A 22,577-nucleotide genomic window follows, 5' to 3' on the forward strand; every position below is an offset into this window, starting at 1 on the left:
GAGTTATGCCAGAGATGGTAGCCTGCTCCTGCAACACCTACAGCAGCAGGTAAACAAATACAGCTGAGGAATCTGGAAATGTTGAGTGCATGGGGTGTGTATCAGTGTGTCACCACTTAGGAACACAGCAAGGCGCTCCTCTTACGTGTCCATACCGGGATGTGCTGCTACCCTTGGCTGACAATAAAGAGCTCACAATAATGTTTCTGTCCCCTCAGAAAATTGGGTTTGCCCTTAGTTGAGTAGGCTGGAGACAGATGAATTCTGTATTGGGTAAACAGATGTCAAAATCTACTTTCCAGGAATAAACTCTTGTCTCATATTGCTGCTGGGAATATTCTTCATACTAAACTGACTTGCTGTCATATTTATAAAAGCAAATTACAGCTAGAAAGAAATTAAGGGGTTTTACTTGGGTGATTATTTATTAAAATAACTGGGGCACACATCCAGCACCAGTCACAATCCAACCGTTAGATTGGCAAGATCGCTTTGTATGTTGAACCTGTGACTCATTGGTTTCTTCTTAAATGCAGCTAAAGAATAATTCCATACCAGTGCTATTCACAGGTGCCAGACACCAGGTCATTAGTGTCTTTATAAACCACAGCCATTTCTTCAGGGCTACAGAAAAATAAAGCAAGCCCTTATGCAATGCTGCAGTGGAAATGTTTCCAAAACGTAAGCTACAATTTTATGAGTTGCTTCTGCTACAGAAAGCCAATGAGAGCAAGCAGCACAATAACTGCCTGACCTTTAAAATAAGTAATTTCAAGCACATCATAAATTGTTCTTCCTTGATAACATTACACAACAGGACAGTGATCATGGCAGAGAAGTCACAAAGCCCAGATTCTTTTTTCAACCTGTACCATAGAAGTGGAAAATAATTTCCTATTCACAGAAAATCTCAGATGCAACAAAAACTGTAATATCTAAATTGAGACAAGATTTGAATATTAGGAATACCTTTCTTTTTAAACCCCAAAGAATGGTGGCATGCAGATTTTGAAGGCACATGCTTTGAGTGCAGAGGGTGAAAGTACTCAAGTGTTTATTTACCTTTTGTTTACCTTTATGCAAAATCAGTTACAAGTGTTAACTCTTGGCCCATGGCACACAGGGAGGCCTGCATTACTGCTGCTTAGTTCAAGCAGGGTACTTTGCTTATCTTCTCCTAATGCCTCGTTTGTGGCTTAGCTGGGCCACCTCTACACTGCACCAGTTTCCTCAGGCACTCACTGGTTTTGTGCAACAGGACTCTGTCTTTGTAGGTCCATACATATTGCTAACCAACATCCATAAACCACATAATAACATGTATAGTAAAAAAAATTAAGGAACTAGTCAATCTCATTCAGCTGTCTGAATTCCCAAGGAAGGCCATAAAAGACAGGACAAGCTAAACAACAGCAGAACTGTTATGCTGATATACACTCACCTCGGGTTTAGGAACCAGGTCAATATTCTTATCAATAAGAAAAGTAACCAAGGATAGATGTCCATTCTGAACTGCAATCTGCAAAGCACTGTTATTGTTCTGAAAGAAATGGTATAGACAGCAAAAACTTACATTTTTGTTGCTGGAAAAACAGTACTAAAAAGAGCTATCAATATAGGATAATCTTTCATTTAAATTTGTGTTATTATCCCCTCCACGAAAAAATCTCCCCTTGACAAAATGATATAAAATGAAGTGGATCAGCAGTTAGCACAATGTGTTTTTATAAATACTGAAGGAACTTCCCATTTTTACTGTATCACAACAAACCGCTAAAACCACCAGTATTCTATAGTCCTTTTCAATCTCTCTTACGAAAGAGATAAATCACCGTTGTCAGCTATCCTGTGCCATGGACAATGACAATGCCAAAAAGTCTCCTAGTCTGTTCAGTTTGACCTTTAACAAGCAAGTACAGTCACATTAACAAACTTCTAAAAATAAATCAATGGAAAATTTTCACTTAATAATTCTGCTAAAACAAACAAGCTGTCAGTCTGCTGAAATCACAAACTTCTCACAGCAGGCAAGCCAAGGCCATTCAATAGATGTGACCTGGATTGGAGTCTGGGAACCAGATATAGAGAACAGGTTTGTCATCAGTTCAGTCATATATGCTGCCCAAAAGGAGGATTTTCAGTTACCCTAATTGGTTACATTTCCTAGTCATATGTTTTACTGTTGGTCATACAGCAAATAAAAAAGCTCCACCACAGTACTCTGTCAAATAAATCTATGATACATTTCTTCCACATCAGTGTTACTCTGTGAGCACTCTCTACATTCCCAATTCTATTCTATTATTTAATTTAATTTTTTACCATTTCATAAAAATACGCAGAGCAAATATAATGTTAGTACACACAGAAAAGAGAAGAAAAGGTCTTTCCCACAGCCCAGGATGTCCCAGTACCTGTGTGCTAGTGGGATACTCTGTACATACTTGAGTTAAAACATTGATGTCACTCCCTGCTTCCAGTAGGACTTCAGCACATTTTTCATGACCTCCTTCAACAGACAAGTAAAATGGAGTTTCTCCGTTCTAGACCAACAGAGAGAAAATGTCTGTTCCAATTTAAGCCACGTGACTTATAAGGCTGTGACACAAAACAGGTTAGCTCGATCAGACTTATCCAGCTCAACAGAAAAGGGGAGATGGTCACAAGAGAACACAACCTGATTGCTCCTAAATTAACACTTAAATGAAATGGAAAATCACCAACACTTAAGTGACAGATGATATTTATGTGGACAGATGTATGGTAAAGTTTACGATACAGATAACTTTCATAAATATTAATTGCACTCTTTTCAAAGAAGTTTGCTAGCAACAGGCACAGAAAGAAAGACGGTGGGTAGCAGCTGCTGCCATTCAACACCAGGCAACACCACTAGCATGCTAGCACATACCATAAGCACCGATTCCTGTCAGTCCAATGCCATGGATTTCTGATGAATTACCAACTCTAGTGCTAGTTAAAAGGAGAATTTTTAGCAGAAATAGTCCCATTGCATATTTATTTCAAATCTTCTCACCCCCAAAAGTCTCCATGTCTCCACAGCAAGTCTCTAAAATAAGTTACTTCAGCTGCACAATGATCTAATCCCTGCTTCTCAACTCCTAAAATACACAAAAGTTTACTGAAAGTTACTCTAGTGTTTCAGCATTCACAGAGACATCAATAAATCCTGGTTTTACTTTGCTTAAACTCCTGCAACCATTATTCTGGTCAACTTAATATATTTTAGTGCTGTGCTCATGCTGGGGAAAGAGATACCTGTTTATCTACAGACCAGAACATCTCCAGCTTGTCAGGAAGATCACACCATTAGCCAAGGCAAGGCAGGGGCGCAAGCAGTACAAGCTTTGTGTGCAGAAGCAACATTGTTAGACAGGGCTCGGGAACATTTCAAAGGGGCTCATATGCCTCAAAGCTTGCATAGCTGGACATAACAGACAAGCTGGATAAGAGAGAACTCCTCAACCCATAAATCTGCTGCTGATTAAGGAAGAGGAGGGCCTTGGGTAGGAATGGGTGTCTCTTACTCATTTTGCCCACTGGGCCAGCAGAACAGACCATCAACCAACCACACAGCAGGTTTCCACAGCGGGCATGCCAGTCCCCAACAAAGTGAATCGACTTGCCCAGTTCATTACAGCTGCCCCACAGAAGAAGCAGAAGACACAAGGACCCTTTCCAAAGCAGAACACCGAGTTGAGTAGTTAGTGTGCATTTCCCTCCTCCACCCGTACTTTAAGCCTTAAAATTAAGCTCATGAGTGCATCAGCTCAGGGATACAACCTTCACAGCTAATATGCAATTCATGAATTTGCTGGCTGAGCTCACCAACACTAACCCGGCAAAGAAAAAGTGAGTAGGCAGTGTCTGCAGCCAATTCTGTGCAGTCAATTGAGATCAGATGAACAAGGTCCAAATCTGAGACCTCTTTGCTGAGGTGCCTGTGATGGTATGTGCTGGGCATGCATGTTGAACTGGCTCAGTGAATAGCCTGAAAAGCAACAGAGATGGTAAAAGGAACGGGATCATGTGGCCAGAAATGCTGGAGGACAGGGAGCGAGGTGGGGGTTAGGCTTTCCTCTGTTCCCTACTAGCAGTTGTTATGCAAGGGCATGCGAGACAGAGGGGAGACCATTGTGTGAGGAATAGAGGACAGAGGAAGAGACATTGAAGGAGTTAATGGAGTTTAATTTATCAGAGGAGGGACATGGAAACAGGATGCAAAGGTACTAGAAAAGCAATAGAACTAATGAAGTCTACACAGTGCAACATCTTTTCCTTTAAAATATTATTTCTGAGTTGATTTTTCAAATCTCTATCTCTTTCAGTAGTTTCTGTGTCCTTACCTGATTGAGGTCATTTATTTCCTCCCACTGTTTGAGCAGAATTTCCACAACTTCACTGTGACCATTTTTGGCTGCTAGATGCAATGCCGTATTTCCCTCCTTGAAATTAAAATGTCAAATAAGATCTATTTAAACCCAGAATAAAGTCAAAACATCAAGTAAAACCAACACAAAGCCTTTGGTATTTTACATACATCTCTCTTTTACATACAAGGAGAAAGAGGCAGATCCACACAGCTTGTTCCAAGATTCAGACTAATCTGAAAGGGACCTTTTCACATGTACACAGACATGACCTTGCTGGTCTAGTTGGCTGTCTCATATTCTGAAAACTGCAGTGTATGACCAGTGAAAAGACCTACAATTCTAACTCCTAAAGAATGAATCAGGAGAAAACTTTGGGTTCCGGTTCCTACAAGGATGGGGACTACATCAACCCCCCAAGATCACTGACTTAAAGATTAATGGCCAAAACCAAGGTAAGTATATAGAAACTTGTAGTGGTTTCGATGCCAACATCACAATCTTCAATCTCCTTCACCATCAGCACAATTTCTCACTAGCTAATGAAAAAAAAAACCAACAACCAAACCACAACAGCAAGCAAATAAAAACAAAGAGCACGTTCAGGAAAAGCAGCAGGTTTTGAGCTAAAAGACAATGCTGGCACAAGAAAAAGTATGAAACTGGCTAAAAACAAACTGAAGCTGGAAATTAGGAGAAGTGGACCCTCATTTCTGAATGAACAGCTTTTCATTCACAGCACTTGGAGGGCTGGAGCATGGGGAAATTCAAATCCTTTTTAAAAATCATGGATACAGCGTGCTTGCTCTTAGTGACCCAGGAGATGAGTTACTGTCCCGTCTTCTTACCTACTTACTCTGTAGGACCACAGTATTTGCCTCCCATCATTGCTGTTTACCCCTTCAGCCTGTTAGATGTCAGGGAGAACACTGTCTTTTAACCTCTGCTGATAAACTGCTTAGGCACAGCAGAGCTCTGGGTTGCACTGCAGCTTTTAAACTACCAAAAAACCACCATCACTTCATGGGTGCTTACTTACAGGGTTCTATAAATGCAGTATCTCGCCATTTCACAATTTTTAATGTATTTATCCTTGCAATGCCACAGATGCAGAGAACTACCAATTTGCTCATTCCACAAATAGTTGAGTAAGGAGTAAGGAAATTTAAGGGCAGACTTTGAAAGTTACTTAGAATCCTTAAAATGCAGTGTCAAAAGCAAACTCAATCAGATTGAAGTGTTAAGGCACTTCTGAAAAATCCCCATAGGTGCTTATTTGCATCCTGAAGTATTTAAACACCTTTGAAAAATTAATCATCCGGGACTTAGCAGTGACACACAGACACAGCCAAGCAGAGTGAAAAACTGGGAAATACAAGTACAGAGGCCGACACCTTAATCACCAGACTTGCCCACTTCTCCCAACAGAGAGCATATGCTAGTCTTGCTTTACACGAATTATTAATGCGTATGGAAAAGTCTCTCAGCAATAAGACCAGAAGTCCCACTGTCTTCCCTTAATTACTGAAAAATCATCCTTGTATATTTGTTGGTCCAATATATATCACTACCAGCACTGTGAAGTCTGTACAGCTTATTCACATTACTTAGTTGCGTAGTAATTACACTGAAACACAGTTAACTTTCACAAGCACATTTTCAGTAGTACTTCTGTGGAAAAGAAAACTTTACCTTATCTTTTTCAGATGTAAACATCTTCAGAGTAATCAAATTGTTTATCATGTCAACATGGCCTTTTTCAGATGCCAGAAGAAATGGCTTTTTACCTTTCTAGAAAACAATTATGGAAAGAAGCACAGTGTTATTGAAGTAAAAATTCTTTGCTTCTGGTTACTAGATACATGGCATGCATATGTGTATTCCGCATAAAAATGTATATATTGTATGACTAAGTAGATTAACAAAAAAGTAGATATACACAAAAAGAGTAAGAATTAAAAAAAAAATGCAATATTTAGTTAGTGTAAAAAAACAGATTACACATCTTGCATACCCTGAAGAATATATTTGAAAAGTCTTCAGAAATGGTAACAAGGCGGAAAATGTGCTCAAAACATTTAATTCTTAATTATTCTCAGTATGAAAATATTTATCAAAAGAACTGTGTTATCAAAAGCCTGAGGACACTCAGAAACAGGCAGTAAAGGAGTTGCAAGATTTATTTCCATGGCGTAACACGTTTGATCTGAATTCTGCAAGCACAGACCAGAACAACCATATCTCAGAAGTTTCATCCAGGAGGCCCATATTTAGTGCTGTACATTATGGGGTTTTTTTTGATGGTGGTTAAACTAAGAAAAACTTTTCGAACTGTTTACAACTCAACTGCAGAAAGTTATCTTGATATAAAACCATACCACTGGTCAGACACTACCCGATAGTGGCCTATGTTAAATGTCTAAGAAAAAAAATGCAATCAACTAATAGATAAATATGAAATAACCTCAACATAAAGAATATTCTTCTTCACCTTTCCTTTTCTAAGGCCTAAAACACACAAGTTTGTTTTGTTAAATTAAGTCTGTTTTGTCAGCCTTGCCATGTGCAGAAGGAATTCAGAATTTTGCACCACTGGGTCAATACAATTCAAGCCTTGAAAAAAAGGATAGGGGAGCTTTGACAGATCCTATAAAGAATAAGTTTACCTCATGTAAAGATAAAATATCTTACTTTGCTAAGTAAGCCTTCAAAGCAAGATCCCAACATTGTGGGAAGGAAAAATAAAACCACAGCAAACCTGATAAGGACAAGGCCCTGGCATTATTGAAGAGCTGGTGCACCTCTACAGGATGGCTGCACGTAGTTTTATGTTCTACATTGGTGAAATATACCCGTGTTGGCCATAACTGGCAAGTTTTGATAAGGACAGGGGGCTGTGGGGGTGAGCTGTGTGGGAGGAGGTCAGAGACTGCCCTGTGCTGGTCACAGCCTCTTCCATCTGGCTCCACAATGGACAAAACTGATGACACTCAACCCATGACTCATGTCAGCACTCAACCCATCAGAGAAGCACATGATACCTCTGTGAAAATGTATTTAAGAAAGGGTGGTCACTGCTACAGGGAGGATGCACAAGGGGAGATACAGGAGGAGACATGAAAGGATGCAAGAGAGGAGACACAGGAGAAGGTACACCTGCAGGGTGACTGCAGCCCATGGAAGAACCCTTGCTGGAGCAGAGGAAAAGAGTAAGAAACAAAGAGCAGGAAAAAAGGAAACCACTGTGGACTAACGCCAACCTCCTCTGCCTTCCATTGCCTCACCGATGGGACTGAGCATCACATGCATCAAAAGCAAGGGGAGCAGGGGAGGAGAGGTGTCTGGAGTTCAGCTGAGACAGGCAAAGAGGGAGGAAAGCTGTTTTCCCTAACTGCTTGTCTGGCTGTTTTTCTTACTTGTTCCTCAATACCCGAATCAGTAATTAAAAGTTTATATAACTGGCAATAAATTAAAATTCATTGAAATTCCCCAAGTCAAGATTGTTTTGCTCACAACAGATGCCTCATGACATCAAAGAAATAAACAGAAAGAAACATACTGTACCCCATCAGGCTTGTTTAAGTCATTCAGATGAAGATCTTGGATAAAATAATCAACTATTTTAACGCTGTTGTTCTGAGCTGCAAAGTGCAGTACATTCATTCCTTCCTGAAAAACCATAAGCAACTCTGTAACAACAAGTTTGATTTTTTTCCAACACAAACATGTTTAGAGTTGGTAAAAATTTGGCATCAACAAACCTCATTCTTAGCCTTTTGATCAGCACCTGCTTTAACTAATTTTCGCATTATATCCAGATTTCCAGTCCAAGCTGCAAGATGAATCACAGTCAGGCCATGCTTCAAATAAAATGATAAAGGCAGAAATTACCACCAAAATATCTCATGACAAATTTCTTTATATCTTTTTGGTTAATTCAGTGTATGAGTGGGTTCTGCTCTGCAGGCTCTTGGAAAATCAGTATTAACACCTGGCAGTGTGAGTGGGATTCATCTCACTTAAATTAAGCTAAATGTCATACATCAAGACCTAGCTAAAGGTTCAAGCTGCCCCTCTTGACAGAAGGTCTGGCATCTCCAGAGAAGGACTGATCCCATTTTAAAATGGGAGAATTAAATTCTACCTGGTAATTATTCCCTCTCCCCAGAAACCACGTAGATAGTTAGCACTGGGTATGGTGGATGACATTTCAGGTGATGATATATAATGACTATATTTCCATGAGTGACCATAATTCCATAATTTTCCAGTTAACCCTCTTCTTAAGGTTCTCTCTTATTCTCTCAAATTCTCTGAAAAGTTATTCTCTTATAGGAAAAACAAACAAACAAACAAACAAAAACCCCCACAACTGTTAACTTCTTAGAGCCAAAAGGAATAGAGATAAGGAACTTCCAGTCAGTGTCTCCCATCCTGGCCCCAGATCTCTCTAGGTTTTCCACGTCTTCCTCAATTTGTGTGTACTGTGTCCAGGTGCAGCATCATAAATCATGGCTCATTGTGCTAAGTGTCAACACAAGACTTCCATACTCCACCATAAAAGCACCTGGTCTAAGAGATGGAATCAGAGAAACCTAAAGGAAGCAGGAGGGATCAAGGCACTTCCCTAGCAGTTATAACCCTTCCCCAGTTTCTCCTCTGTAAATGAGGAATACATAGCTTGACTCCCATCTCTAATGGAGAACAGGAACAGTTTCTATGCATGTTGATGTAACACTCTGGACAGCAGGATGCTGTGATGGGGACTTCAGGATACTACTACTCGCAAACTATTCACTGAATAACAAAACAGTTCAGGGGAAGAGGCCTCTGGAGGTGACACTTCTATGGCCTCCTGCTCAAAGTCTGTCCCACTGGATCAGGTTGCTCAGGACCTTGTCCTGTCAAGTTTTGAATAGCCTAAAGATTGAGGCTCCACAAACTCTGGAAAATCTGTTCCAGTGTTTGAACACTCTGACAGTGAATTTTCTTTTCTCCTTGTACCTAATTGGGACCTCCCATGTTGCAATTTGTGTCCATTGCCTCGTCCTATCACTGTACACCTCCGAGAAGAGTCTGTCTCCGTCTTCTCTATATTCTCCCCTTATGTAGCTGTCAAGTCATAAGGTCTCTCCCTTACCATTCTTCTCCCAAGACTGAGCAGACCCAGCTCTCTCAGCACCTCCTCGCACACCATGTGCCACAGTCCTCATCATCCTAGGGACTCTGCACCGGACTCGCTCCAGCTTATCAATGTCTTTACTGCACTGGGGAGCCCCAAACTGGGCACAGCAAGCAGAAATTGCAGTGGAAAACAGTGGAGGGCAATATGGAACATGCATTTGGTGCACAGGCTACAACAATAAAGCTGGACTTGGGCAAAATTTGTGACAGTGGCTCAAAGGTCTGCCCTGAAAAACCCTCCCAACTATGACCAAGGGGAAAAAATAACTAGACCTGAGAGCCTTATACAACAAGACTAGCCTGGTGGGTGAGGGGGGGAGAAGTGAATGTTTATCTCAACTTTTATAACAGTTTTAACACTGTCCCCCATGATATCCTTGTAGACAAACCGATGAAGTACAGATGTAGACAAACAGATATGCCAAGGTGTACTGAAAGCCAGCTAAATTGCCAGGCCCAAAGTGTTCTGATCAGCAGCACAAAGTCCAGCTGGAGACCAGTCACTAGCAATACACGCTAGGCCCAGTACTGTTTAACATCTTCATTAATGACCTAAATGATGGGGCAGAGTGTACCCGCAGCAAATGTATAAATTATATCAAATTGGGAGGAGTGGCTGATGGACCAGATTGGTGTGCTGCCATCCAGAGGGACCCTGATAGGCTGGAGAAAAGAACCTCATGAAATCAACACAGGGAAATGCAAAGTCCTGTACCTGGGGAGGAGCAACCCCAGGCACGAGTACTGACTGTGGGCCAACTGCCTGGAAAGCAGCTTGGCAGAGAACGACCTGGGTCTCCTGGGGGACATGAAGTTGAACACAAGCAAGCAACGTGCCCTTGCGGCACATAAGGCAGATGGTACCCTGGGCTGCATTAGGAAGAGCACTGCCACGTGTCAAGGGAGGTGATCCTTCCCCTCTACTCACTGGTGAGATGTACCTGCAGTACTGTGTCCAGTTCTGGGCTTCCCAGTATAGGAGAGAGAGGGACATACTGCACAGAGTCCAGCAAAGGGACACAAAGATAATTAAAGTACATCTGACATACAAGGACTGGTTGAGAGACTTGGCACCGTTTATCCAAAGAAGGCTGAGGTGGATCTTATTGTGTATAAATACGTTACGGAAGGGAGTAAAAAAAATGCAGCCAGACTCTTCTTGGTGGTGTCCAGTGACAGGGAAACAGGCAATGGGCACAAATTGAAGTACAGGAAGATTCACTAAAACATAAGAAAAACCTTTTCTTACTCTAAGGATGATCAAACACTGGAATCAATTGCCCAGAAAGGTTATGGAGTCTTCATCCGTGGAGATAATCAAAACCCAACTGGACATAGCTCTGAGCAACCTTCTTTTTGTGACTATGTTCTGAGCAGGAGGCTGGACTAGATCATCTCCAGAGGTTCCCACCTCAGCCACTCGGTGTGATTCTGTGCATGGGCTGTTTGATAGGGAGGAGTCTAGGAGGAGAAAAGGAGGCACAAGGGTAGCAAAAATGTGGGTTCAGGAAAAGGAAAAAAAAAAAAGACAAGGTATAAAATCAGCTGGAGAACAAAAAAGGAAAGGATCTTCTGATGGCCACAGTCTTGTGATTGTGGACTCCTACTGATGGTGGTCAAGGTGACCTGCAGACTGAAGCTCCCCCCAATATAGGAAGGGTCCACCTTGGACTCTCCTGCTAGACTCTCCATCAGGTCCATGTCTGAAAGACTTGGGATGGTAGGGTGGACAAGAAGGGATAAAGTTGTACCTTGATATTAAGTGCAGAAGGACAAGTGACAGAATTGCAGCTTAGTAGTATAAGATTTCTTTGCAGTAATGTAATTGTGTATCAACACTAATACTGAAATAAGCAATAGAACTGTAACTCAATCACTGCAACTTGGAGCGATGTAATTGTGGATTAATACTACTAACAATAGTGGTGTGTTTATTAGCCAATTAATGTATTATTGGTTTCTTAGAGATGTGCTGCTTAATCAATAAACTTCTTAACCATCACCATGATTTATGTAAAGTCTCCAATCTAAAGGCAGGATTACCCCATACCTGCTGCTAACACTATTGTGTGTTTTTAATCAGCTTACTTTTTGTGCTGAGAAATGCCAAGAATGCTTAAGACCATACACTTATTAATACAAAAATTATGTCAGAAACTGAAATGGAGTAAGAAATAAAGTCATAGTATCTTCATTCTATTTCTTATCAATTGCAAGATCAAACTGATTGCCAGCCTGGCTTCAATGCACTCTATGAGGGTAATTAAAGGACCCACAAAATCTTTGGAGTCACCTTATTGCCTCAACAAATCCGGAAGATAGCCACTGAAAAATAATTTGCTGTAAAGAATAATTTACAATAGTTACAGAATAAAATTACTTCAACACTATACGCAGTGGTACTCTGTGGAAGATCCAGGGATCCAGGCATTTCTTAACTGTATTTATAGAGAGCACTACTACTTGAAGAAAACTGTCCACTTCTTGCAGAACTACCCTATTAGCATTTATATCATAGACTATTAATTTTAGAGTACTTCATTCAGGCAATGTCTTTCAGATTGCAAGACAAAAGGGAAACATTGCTTACAACAGTGCAAGATTTGCTTAGGAGTTGATACGGTCCGGAAAGATGGCCATATTTCTTCAAAGCAGCATGTGAGGTACTCACTGACAGGGCAGATTGGGAGAACATTTCAGAGCAAGTAATGTAGCACTAACAAGGAGATGGTTACCTACACTGCAAGAACATGCCCAAGCCAGGAGCTGCTTGGTAACTGGAACTGACTGGTCTCTCTCATCTTCTTTTCATTCCAACACAATGTGAAAACAAGGGAGCTTTCTCCCTCCACCCTCCACAACCTGGAATTTGTCTTACTTACAATGTAAACACTGCCGCATATGGTAGATAAGGGGAAAGAAGCAAACAGGAGAAAAAAAAGTAAATTATTCATCTATTTTCATTACTCACCTAACTGGAAAACTCATGGTTTGACTAGCCTGTTTATTAATAACATACCATACATTTGGTTTTAATACCTGAATCAAATCTTGCACTGTGGATCACTATCTGGCCCAATCAAATCAGCTATACACTGCTAAACTCTTAATGTCCTGGAGGCTGTGGGGTAGCTGACAGCTTTGCATTAAGCTACTCACATAAAAATGGAGGGAAAGAACACAGGGAGTTACTTTCTGAGCTCCTAGTGATCCCCAGAGCTAATTTTTACTTTCAGTGATTGCCTTCATCTAAAGTGGCCAGTGATTAATACACAACTACGACAGACAGCATATTTGCGCCAGTGGCTTCAACCACCTTTGCCCTCACCCCGGTATTCAACGCAGCCAAAGCTCTGGGCAATGTGGTTTTCCTCTAACAATATTTTTTCATATAAATGTATGCAGTCTTAAGACAAACTGAAGCATTTACAGCAAGCACTTAACATTGCAAAACGGGCAGCATAAGGTAAATACCTGCTTTTACTTTTCCCCTAAGATATTCCTATACTGCGTGATCAAAACATGTAAACCAGCTTACCTGATCCGCCATATCAACTCTAGCTTTGTGATGGAGAAGAAAATCCACCACTGACATATGACTTCTTGCAACAGCAAAATGGAATGCGGTGCGCTTTAGCTGAAATAAGCAAAGCTTTGGTTGTCAGGTCCATAATACTGTTCTTTTCCTTCTGCAGGTGATCAGGATTTCTAAATTCTCCGATTATTAACAAGCATATTTGTTAATATATATATGTTTGCATATTTCTCCCTCAACAGCCACACTTGGTCTTTGGCTGCACTTTTGTTCCCTTGGACGGAATTTAGGTATCAATCTTGAAGATTTCTGACAGAACCAGAATGATTTAGTTACTTTACGTAACATCATCCCTTCACTGAAATTCACTGAAGTGTCAACGTGGGATTAAGTAATCATACTGCCTAGAGGATGTGCATACAGTACAAGAAGCACCCATGTTTACTATTTTATTATATGGTTTGATTTTAAAAGCTGAGGAGTAGATTTACACAATTAGATTTGCTTTTGGTATCCTCCTTGCTTTTGATTATATCTCTGCAATGCATGATGAGATTCCTCCCTCACTCAGTATTAGTCACCTTCCCAGACTGAGTCATTATCTGTGTAAATGAAAGCTTCCACCCTGCAAACAGTGAGTAATTTTACACAGGTGAATAGGTTCAATGCTTATCAGGAACACTTGATAAATTTTTCATTAAAGTAATTAATGGTGTGAATTTAAAAGGGATTGGTTAAATTGAATTAAACTTCAGTGGAGAAGGTTTTGCTTCCAGTTGAAGTGAACATAACTGGGTTTAACATAAGGCACTGAGAGTTTCCATACAAGGATATATAATTGATTTAAGCAATTAACTTTAAAAGTCAGTTTGAACTTGCTCTCTTATGCTTCTATGCAGCTTGGCTGACTTATACATGTACGCGTTTAAATTTAGAGCTACATACATTAAAAGCATAAAAAGGTCGGATTTACGACATGCATTTATGCCAGAAAAAGCCTCTTGCACAGAAATAGTTCTATCAACAAAACTCACCTTTTGGCAGCCTTGCTTATTTGGCTTGGGAGTACAGGGGCAGGAACGATCACCATGAACAAAGGAATGGTTTGCCATTGTAAGCTACGTCCCCCCTAGCAGAATTAATCAATGCACAACACCCACATAGCTATGCTAGTGAATCTTTGATACAATAGGCCTGATTTAAGGATGACAGAGTAAAGATTCAAACTACTGGACTGGAAAAGTATTTAGTTTAATTTTCTGAATTCTGGAAAGCAATAAGGAAGCAAGAACTATTTTTTAAGTGACTTTTTAGGTAATTGATGGTAATACTCTCATTGTTCAAGAGAAGTTTACTCAAAGAAATTTTTGTCTCCATCTCTTTTTTACAAACAAACCAAGAAATGTATCTTTACTATCTCCTCTATTCCCCAGGGGGGAGGGAAATGCACATGGGCATGGGAAGCAAGCTTTTTCAGAACCCATGATTAAGTAACATGCATAGGTAGATGATTTATACATAGCCACTGAAGGCAAACTGTTCTCCACAACTCCCAGATTAATATCACAACCACTCCATTGCTGTTGAACTACCTCTCATGTGGAACACAGCATTGTATTTTGTTACTGTGAAGTACACATCCTCAGATTTTAGGCCTAGAGCTGATGTCAGCATAAGAAATGCATTTTCTTCTATCTAGGGTAAATGTGAGCTCTGATCTCAGCCTGGAGCCACAGAACATGGTAGAATGCTCCTGTGGTTCCATACAAACCAAACAGTAACAATTCACACTTGAAATTTGTAAAGCGAGCAGCAGAAATTAATTCTCAAAGTGACTGTGAGATTACATCCTCCTGCTCTGAAAGATGGGGAACTGCAGAAATTAGTCACCCAAGTACACAAAGTATTAGAGCAGGGACCACAGTTCAGAAGTCTTTAGTCCCCAGTGTGATGCACAGACTACTAGCTAAATGCAAAGACCTGTGAGTTACGCTGCAAAAATCCTATTGTCCATACTGGACGTGTGAAACATTTCTTAATCAGGTCCTAGAAGGGACTCTCGCATCCTCACCACCTTATATTTGATGGAGCTAGCATGCTGGGATTCCACCATGCATCCCCGAGGAGTCACATTTCAGATCAGTGATCTGTCAGACACTTCATACTTACAGTATCTACAGCATTTATGTTAACATTCTTTTTAAACAGCTTTTCCATGGTTTCCAAATTGTTCATTTTAGCAGCATATTGAAATTCTCTCTCATCTGGCAATACTGTTGAAAAACATGATGAAAAAAATGTATTACTAAAAAAATAGCCATAACCAACTTAAGCAACAATGATACTGTTCTTACTTTCTGTTATTTGTCCTCATTTCATATGTTATGAGAATAATTTGCTTGTCATCACAGAAGTGTTCCAGGATTACATTTTTCTCCTCTAGAGACATCTGGCTGATGTTTCTAGTTTCAACTTTTTGGAACAAATAGAGGTAGACTTTTCACAGCATGGATTACCATTATTTGCACTGTTCACAGCATCAAGAGTTCATTTATGAAGGTCTCGCCACCTAAATGGGTCCCAAAGTATTTTAAAGGCATAGCAGTGAACAGTACAAACCGCAGCATTTCTTTCCTATTCTTGGAAAACTTGCTCAGTTTTAAAACAGAACACACCACCAAAATACATAAAAATGTATAGCAGTAACCAAATGGTATGACCCAACTGAAAAAAAACAGACCAACCAGGAGTTTTACAGGAGAAAAAAAATAGGTGTGTACCTGAACTCAAAATTTGGTCCCAATGTGGAATTTACTATTAAATTGGGACCTTCCTTTAATGTCTCAACCCAAAAGCGAACATCTGTTTGGTCAACTAAAGTAGCTGCAGCAGCATTTAGACACCTAATACTCAGTAATTTTGGAAAATAAAATTCCAGGGTCTGATAACTGGTTTAGCTAACTTAGAAGTCAGAGTATTTCTCATGTTTCTACCTTAACATTTAATTAATCACTTAGAAGAAATCAGTGTAGCAGTTAAATCAGTTGAAAAAATGTTAGTAGATATTTTTAATTTCCTAGGATATCACACTTAAAAAGTTAGTCACTTAGATATCTTCTGTCTAGAAAATTTTACCCTGAAAGCTACTTCGCCAATGATACCACCAAAGAGGACAGCGCTCTCTGTTAACTAGAAACTGCAGCAATCATCTGTTCCTTAGAGGCCTCTCATGCAAGCTCATCCTACAGCATTACATATAAGTTCGTTAACAGCCTAATGAGAACACAGCTTGAGGCAGTATGACTGCAGAGCATACTAAGGAAAATCAGTATGGCATTCACTTAATTGCATTTTACATGTTACCCATGATTATAATCTCAATAGGAATAATCACAGTTGTACTGTACAAAATGAGCTAGAAATTAAACTGGACACTTGCAAAGCTGTTTCCAGATTTCCTATGACATTATCCAAGCACCTCAAAGAACAGAAGCATCCTCCCAAAATTCTCTGGAAATCACAGATCACAAATTACTAGCTTGTTTTACAACAGAGGGGCACAGCCAAAAAAAAAAAAAGCAGTTGCAAATAAAAATGCACCCCAACCTCTGTGACAAGGAGTGTGATTGACAACAAAATCAGCATCATGAACAGGGATCTTCGCAGAATAAATGCCTTGCATAGTCTACACCCTAAAGAAGCATCCAGCAGAGCTTTCCACTACCTTGATTTCAAACACAGGTAAACCAATGGTCACAGGATACCTTACTCAAGGCAAATTTGTGGCAAACACGTCAACAAAACATAAGGCACCAATTAGTTGCAATTAATTAGTTACAGTTAGGCCACATTCATTCCTACTGACTGCTGATGAACACTCACACAGGTATCTTACATGAGGATGGAAAGATAAATGCTGTTGCATCTCAGAACATTCAGGAACAATCACAACAGTTTACTTGCACTGCCTTAAAGAAACAAGAGAAATTGATGTTTCTTTACTGTATCTGCATCAGCAAGGACAGTTTTGTTGTGGTTCTGACAAAGAATTAATAACTGATCTTTTCTCTCCTGTCCAGAAGTCATGAATTGTCCGTACACTATTAAAAAGAAGACCTGTTGTTCTGGGCGTGATGTTTCTTAATACCTCTTAATTCAGGAGTTAATAATAGTGGCAATCCAGACACACCACGGCACCGACTTACTGCACAACCTTTTGCTGCTTTTGCAAAATGATTTTTTTCACACATAAAATTGCAGGAGTATAGAGCTGTCAGACTACAGATTTATGGAAGCTTTCTGTCCAAGCTGGGATGTCCAGGATTTGGCACTCCTTGTATTATTAGCAATCACTCTATTTTCAAGTAACAGCAGCAATCACTTATCTGTTTGTGGCTGTCAATCTTTTTGGGGGGTTATGTTCTTTGGCTTCACACAAAATGTCTGGCTTACGGCCCTACAAGTTATGTCATAAGTATATGACTATATTTACATTATAACTATAAAAGTTATATTCAATTTTTCTTCTGAGCTAACTACAAGTAGTAATTTTATCAGTTTATTTCCTTTGTAGAGAGCCCTGTCTGTGGTGTACTGAACACCCCAACATTTTGCCCCTCTTGGAGGGGCAAGGAAGTAAAAAGGTGCAGAAAAGTGAATCACTTTGTTAACCTGAAAAGAGAAAGTACTCCTCAACAGAAACTCAAGCTTTGAGGTACCTTCAGTTTTTCTTTCCTCATATTTACGTCTTATTTTAGTGGCCCCAATCTGTGTTCCAGTAATACCACAAGTAAGGATGGATGACTTCCGATGAAGTAAAAAACTGCACCAGAGGTGTCAGTACTCGTAGAGTACACAGTGGAAATTCCTCCCCCTCCCCTTTTTAATTTCCTGTTGTGGTATCCACAAGATGAAATCTGTCACTGTCTAAAAAAGCACATGGGAAAAAACCCCAGGAATTTGAACTGGCTGAAGAGTTCCAAGGAGGCAGAATACAAAAATAATAAACGATATTCAGATTCAAATGACAACAAAAATTATTTTTACTCTATTGTTTCTAAAAATGAAATCACACGTTTAACGGTTTGGTACCATTTTCAATGTTTCCTCTACGCTTTCTCGTGTGTTACCAGAAAGAAAACGACTGGGGCAAAGCAGGTGTTCTGTTAAGTCAGCCGAACCTTCTTCTACAACAACCGTTTTCCGATCCACAGAAGGCACGGGAAAAACGAACTGCCCGTGGAGCCCGACAGCGGCGTTTCATTCGTTCCTATTCTCCGCCCGCCAGAGCTCGTCGCCGGCCTGGCAGCAGGCGGGACGGCTCCTGGCCGCCGCGCTGCCGTCACAGGCCGCGGCTGCGGCCGGCTTTGACCATTACGGCTCAGTTTCCAGGAGTAACCCCTCTTCGCCAGCCGCAGCCCACGCCGGAGCCGGCTGTTCTTTCACAAACCGGTTTGCGGGCCGGGAGCCGGAGACGCCACCGCCGGGCGCGGCCGTGCCGCCGGCCGCGCCGCCGGCCGCAGGGAGGCCGGGAGGGTGCTCCGGGTCCTGCCTGCCCCCGAAGCGGGGGTCTGGGCGGCCGGGGAAGCTGTCGGCAGGTGCTCAGCCCCAGGGGCCTGACGAGCGCCGGCGAACGCCCCCGGGCAGCTTCAGGGGTGAAGCTGAAGTGGGGCGCTGGGCGCTTCGCAGGACCCGTCCCGCGGAAGAGGGACGTGCCGAACCCCAGCTCCCCACCCCGCATCCGCTCCTCCGCGCTGATGTCTTTCACGACCTAAAGAGCAGCTCGTGCTTAACCTCCCCCCCGCCCCCCGCCCCCATTTTGTTCTTTGGTGGAGGCCAAAAGGGGCTCGGGGTGGGCCCGGCCCGCTGCCTCCGGGCCGGGCAGCCCGGGGCGCAGGGCCAGCGCCGCCCGCTGGGCTGCCTCGCCGCCGACCCCCGCGCACTCACGGCCGTCGTGGCTGGCTGCCGCGGCTGCCGGCGCCGCATCCTCCCCGGCGCGGAGCAGGCGGCGCAGCCCCTCCATCGCCGCCCGCGGCTCCGCTTCCTCCTCAGCCGAGGAGGTGCCCTGCGCTGACCCGACCAACCGGTTCGGGGCGGCGAGTGGAGCGGAGCACACCCCGCCAGGCCCAGCGCAGCCCGGCAGGCGCGCCGGCTCTCGGCCACGCTCTCCGAGAGGCAGCGGCGCGGGGCAGCTCCAGGAGTTTGCTTTGAAAGAAACCGGGAAATAAATACACAGAACTTCTCCATACGGGCTAGGCGCCGAACGGGGTCATCCTTGCACAACTCCCCCCACCCTGGTCCTCTCTAGCGGCTTGCCTTGCGTGCAAATACCGCTTGCAGCGACAAATGCAGACGCGAGGCAGAAAGGCAGTCCTGCTTGCTTCCGAAGCGCTTACCAAATCGTCGCACAAACAAGAGGCGCTTTTGAAAAGCAATGCCACAAGTACACGGGTACGGAGCCGCAGAAGCGTCACCGCTTGCGCGGGATCCCCGGAGCCAGGTGGCTTTGTTGCTCATTGCAGGGTAGCCATGGAGCTCTTCTCTGCAGGTTGAAGGCTGTTTTGGGGGGAAATCCCTCTTGTGAGTTATTCTTACTGCTGTCGACCAGCGGGCGCTGGACTGGAGAGGGTGACTGTTCCCGCGACCCTGCAAGCTTCAGACAGCCTTGGGATGCGAGACTGAGGTGCTTCTGCCGTAAATTTGGGCAGAAATACGCACGTGCAGCAGCAGTATTGATCCAGTCAGAAGACTCTTCATTTTCAGGTAGACAATACTTTCATTTGCTTTTGTCCAAGTCCAGTCAAAATCAATACACAGATCCCCAAAGGTAAAGTTTTTGTGACCTGACATACCGAGATCCACCTAATCTACCTATTTCTCAATTTATCTTGAAGCCCGCTGTTTACTTTGGTCTATTTAAGCCAGCGCTGATATTTCATTTCACACAGACAATGATTTTCTGAGATAGGGCATAAAAATTGTTCAAAGTGACTAGCCTAAATTTTACTTTAAACTCAGCCTTTGATATTGCTAACATTTCAAAATAAATATTAGAAAAGTAGCTCCAAGAATGCAGAACTATCAGTATTCAGCCTTACACAACTGAAGACACATTTGAGTTCCTTCACTATAATTTTTTCTTTGTAATTAAATTACATAGTCATCTTAACTTCCAAGATTATTAACACCCTACATGTCCATGGTAGAATTAATCTGAAAGACTCAAAAGAGTTTGTAAATTGAGCAAATCTGGATACAAAAATATTTGCTCAGATTCTGCTTATCACACATGAAGAGATTTCACAGTTCTTCTCTCCATTAAATATTTTTGATACAGTCAGGCTGTGATGTAGAAGAATCTTTACACTTTATACACCTTGGTCTGGTAAGACAGTTTCATCCACTGTACTTCCAGTAGATGAAAGCTACTCAGCTGAAAACAACCTGAAAATAAGCCCAGAGTGAGAAGAACAAGTAACTGATTTAGCAGTAGCTGAATCATGGAGGTTTCACCTCTCCTTGCTTCCTGTGAGTCAAATGTTCCAGTGAAACTTCTTAAGAATAGTTTTATTTCTGTATGGTGACTGGGCTAGTAATAGAAACCCACTGTTCGCAATATTAATGCTCCTTTTCAAAATCAGAGACAACAGACAACTGTAGAATGACTAGGTTTGCCTACAAACCTGGCATCAAAGGAGGAATACATTTGCAGCCTCATACAGAGCACAAGTTATAGTGTCAATCTTTAAACCAGGACCATAATTTTACATACAGTCTGGAAATGCCAGCTGTTAGTTTCCAGTTCTAATTACTATCATACGATACTATTTCACAGTGTATCCCTGGTCTCCTAACTAACTTTGCCAGTACCACTATACTTCATGTGCTCAAACTTTGCAAATAGCAAGTTTACCACATTCTCTAACCACTTCCACAATCTTGACTCTTTCAAAGGGCCCCAGAACGCTGCAGAAAAGACTGGTGCAGAAACTAACAGAGATGCAGAATCCAGAACAAAGTGCAGAGCAAGGGAGTACTGGAACATCTTTCTTGGAAACTGGAACTTGCCTTCACAGAGCTCTCTCTCTGCCAGGAACTCAGAGCATTTTTTAAATATTTAAAATAACAGTAGTAATAAATACATAAACAAGTAGAACCAATATAAAGAAAAAATGCAAGGCAAGACAAAAGCATGTGGAATAGTGCATAAAGAGGAAGCAGCAAAAATTATGTCCTGTAAAAGACGGTTAGATTTGAAGATAAAGTCAAGGTAGAGGTATTATGTTTTTATTAAACTGTGTATTAATCTGTATTAAACGGTGTACTTTTATGGAAGGTATGAAACTCTGCAGGATTCTGAATCCTGTGGTGCATGGATTGTTTAGCCTGTGCAACTGCAGCACCTCACAGTTACCCTTGTTCCTCTCCTCATCCCTTATGGCTACAGCTACCTGTTGCCACTTGCCTTTGCTTATGAGTAGTAACCGAACAGTGAACTGGAGAGGCCCAGTCTCAACAGGTGCTCACATACACAAACAGCAATCAGAAGAGGCACGGCAGAGATCCCCAGAACACCAGCTAGCCAACAAACTCGGGCACCAGCGGGCTGCTCCCTAGGGTCACTTGTAGGCATTGATTCCTGATGGCTCCAAGTTTCTGCTTGGATCTGCATACTACCATGTGAGAGACAAGGATGTGATAAACCATCCCCAAAATAATTCCAACATGGATCAAGCTACAGGCAGAGCAGTTCAAGCCCAAACTCTGTCCTGCTGATGTTCCTGCCTGTTACTGACACTTCAAAGTGGAACTTCAGCAACTCTGAGAACAAAACAGCATAAGCCAAAGTACTTAAAAATTCCCAATAGAGAAGTTTCTAGAAATAAAGACTATGAGACCCCCAGTTCAGGTAACTAATAAAATTGGTCACCATGATACCCAACCACAGTAAGACATTCTGTAGGCAAGATACTTCAAAACTCAAAAGTAAATGAAGACATTACTATAGATAGCAGTAAACAGATTCAATAGAAAAATGCTATATGCTGTAAAACAGCCTAAGTTTTTGGGTACTGAGGATTTACAAGATAAACTCAAGTTGTGTTCTTAGGGGGGGTATCTCTGTGGTTGTCCCACTTAACACCAAACATCCTCCTTACAGATAAATGCTTTGTGGTCATCCATATGCTATCTGCATTCCTTTCTTCAAAAGTGGTGGAGAGAAGAACATAAGAGATGAGAGAAATGTCATCCTTTTTCTCTCTTTTTCTTAACTAAAAGAGGAATTCAAGATAAAGTGTGTGTGTGTATATATATATACACACGTACCTTAAATAAGAGAGATACTTACACTACACAAAAATTCTCATCTGGTGCCAGCCTAGGCTTCAAAACTGTGGATATAGTAAGTGTAGAATGGCTCACACACAGGCAGTAATTTATACATTAAGATAAACACAGCTATAAAG

General features: G+C 41.7%; 1 protein-coding gene across 2 annotated transcripts in view; it reads right to left on the bottom strand.

The window, feature by feature from the left end:
- ANKDD1B (ankyrin repeat and death domain containing 1B) overlaps positions 1-19,158 on the bottom strand; it is a 31,150-nt gene extending 11,992 nt beyond the window's left edge. For both annotated transcript variants that reach the window (XM_069776229.1, XM_069776228.1), the window contains exons 1-9: positions 19,057-19,158; positions 15,280-15,383; positions 13,114-13,212; positions 8,153-8,251; positions 7,956-8,060; positions 6,084-6,182; positions 4,368-4,466; positions 2,445-2,543; positions 1,442-1,540 (exon numbers count right to left, since the gene is read on the bottom strand). In XM_069776229.1, the coding sequence (XP_069632330.1) occupies positions 1,442-1,540; positions 2,445-2,543; positions 4,368-4,466; positions 6,084-6,182; positions 7,956-8,060; positions 8,153-8,251; positions 13,114-13,212; positions 15,280-15,383; positions 19,057-19,132 (879 nt within the window). In that variant the 5' untranslated portion in view covers positions 19,133-19,158. The remainder of the gene's footprint in view (positions 1-1,441; positions 1,541-2,444; positions 2,544-4,367; positions 4,467-6,083; positions 6,183-7,955; positions 8,061-8,152; positions 8,252-13,113; positions 13,213-15,279; positions 15,384-19,056) is intronic.
- Between the last annotated feature and the right edge of the window lie 3,419 nt (positions 19,159-22,577).

This window comes from Haliaeetus albicilla, chromosome Z (genome assembly GCF_947461875.1).
Source record: "Haliaeetus albicilla chromosome Z, bHalAlb1.1, whole genome shotgun sequence".
NCBI lineage: Eukaryota > Metazoa > Chordata > Aves > Accipitriformes > Accipitridae > Haliaeetus > Haliaeetus albicilla.